The sequence below is a fragment of the Condylura cristata genome, unplaced genomic scaffold, assembly GCF_000260355.1.
Source record: "Condylura cristata isolate star-nosed mole 26May11 unplaced genomic scaffold, ConCri1.0 scaffold00014, whole genome shotgun sequence".
In the NCBI taxonomy this organism is placed as follows: Eukaryota; Metazoa; Chordata; class Mammalia; order Eulipotyphla; family Talpidae; genus Condylura; species Condylura cristata.
In genome coordinates, this window is record NW_004567115.1 from 51,518,589 (window position 1) to 51,520,153 (window position 1,565).

Sequence of the window (1,565 nt, forward strand, 5' to 3'; positions counted from 1 at the left end):
GGAGCCCCACAGGCAGGAGTGTGGGCTTAAGCACCCTCAGCGTCTGGGGCCCACCAGCCACCGCTCACACACTTGCTGGGGTGAAGGCAGGCGCCGGGGTCTTCGAGGTGGGGGGAGGCCAGGCACCCCGGCTGTGTCTCCACAGCAGTGCTGTGTGCCCTCCGCCCCCCTTCATATTTTGAGCTGCTGACCGCCGGCTGGTGTGGGAGGGGCCTGTGGCTGGAGACTGCATGGGGCAAGGAGCCCTTGCCAGTGGGCTGAGGCCCTGGAGACGAGGCCGTGAGCCTTGGAGCCAGGCCCCAGGCCCACCCCTGTCGGCGCGGCCGCTGGGCTTCCAGCCTCCAGAACTGGAAGAAATGAGTTTCTGTTTCTAAGCCGCCGGGTGTGCGGTGTCCGGTAGCAGCGGCCAGCACAGACCGGGCGAGTCGTAAGGACTCGGGCCGGAACACGAGCTGCGAGCAAAGTGACCAAAGCTTCGCTGCTTTGGATGAAGTTTCACAAGAGCGGCAAACACAGCAGAGAGGCTGGGGATTCACGTGTCTGAGCATCTCAGTTCTTTGAAGAGCTTCCTGGGCGCCGAGGACACAGCTGCCCGGAGCGGCGCCTGGGGGCCGGGCGAGCCCTCCGCACCCCGAGGCCGTCCACCCCGGCACCTGCCCCGAGCCTCGTCCAGCCCCTGGACGAGACAGGCGGCCCCTGTCCTGCGGGGGAGACGGCCACTGCCACGCTCACCGCCCTCCGCCCTCCGTGAGGATCTTACCTCCTGGGCCAGGAAGCTCTTTTTGCGGTGATCAGATGTCCAGCCATTTCTTAGCCCGATCTCCGTCATCTTCTCCTGCAGAGAGTGCTTGAAAGCATCTATGTGCGGCATCAGGGCCAGGCCCGTGGGCTTCCCAGCCCTGCAGAAGAAGCAAGGCCGGAGGTTAAGGGCAAAGCAGCCCGGCGGTGCCCCGCCGTCCCGGCCAAGATCTGACAGGTCTCGCGCTCCTCTCGTGGGCCAGGCCCTTGGCGTCAGAGCGTGCCGTCAGCTCAACGACGCTTCTTTTCCAGAGGACAGAGCTGAGTTCGGCGAAGGCTGCTCACGTGTCCCGGCCCCACAGCAGCCGGGGCGGAAGCGGGCTTCGGGCTCGGACCCGTTTAACCTCAAGGCAAACAGCCTCTCTCGGCTCCCAGGCGCGTCCTCTCCAAAGGGTGGGTTTGAGCTTCACCTTCCACGGCGGGTAGGCAGTGGGGAGTGACAAGTTGGCATCCCCGAGGAGCACGAGTGAAGGGAGCTTCAGAACCCCCGGAGTGCGGAGCCGCTGGTCCACGGGGGAGCACGGGCAGGCCCCCGGGCACGCCCCTCCCCACTGCCACCGCCGACACCATTCCCACAGAATCTCAGCGGGGCCTCGCGTGGAAAAGACAGGGCGTGGGCGGGAGGGCGGCGCGGAGCGTGGCTGCCTTGCTGGGCTGCTCCCTGCGCCCTGCCAGGCTGGCCAGGGCCGCGCCCACTGGGAGGCAGCGCGAGATGGGGGGACGGCTGGGGGCAGGGGGGCCTATGGAACGCCACTGAGTCTGCAGGC

The 1,565-nt window shown here is 67.2% G+C and overlaps 1 protein-coding gene across 1 annotated transcript in view; it reads right to left on the minus strand.

The window, feature by feature from the left end:
- The window catches only part of NUGGC (nuclear GTPase, germinal center associated), a 36,151-nt gene that overhangs the window by 12,755 nt on the left and 21,831 nt on the right, over positions 1–1,565 (minus strand). Inside the window, exon 13 of the mRNA XM_004682533.1 lies at positions 733–899. Within this exon, the coding sequence (XP_004682590.1) occupies positions 733–899 (167 nt within the window). The remainder of the gene's footprint in view (positions 1–732; positions 900–1,565) is intronic.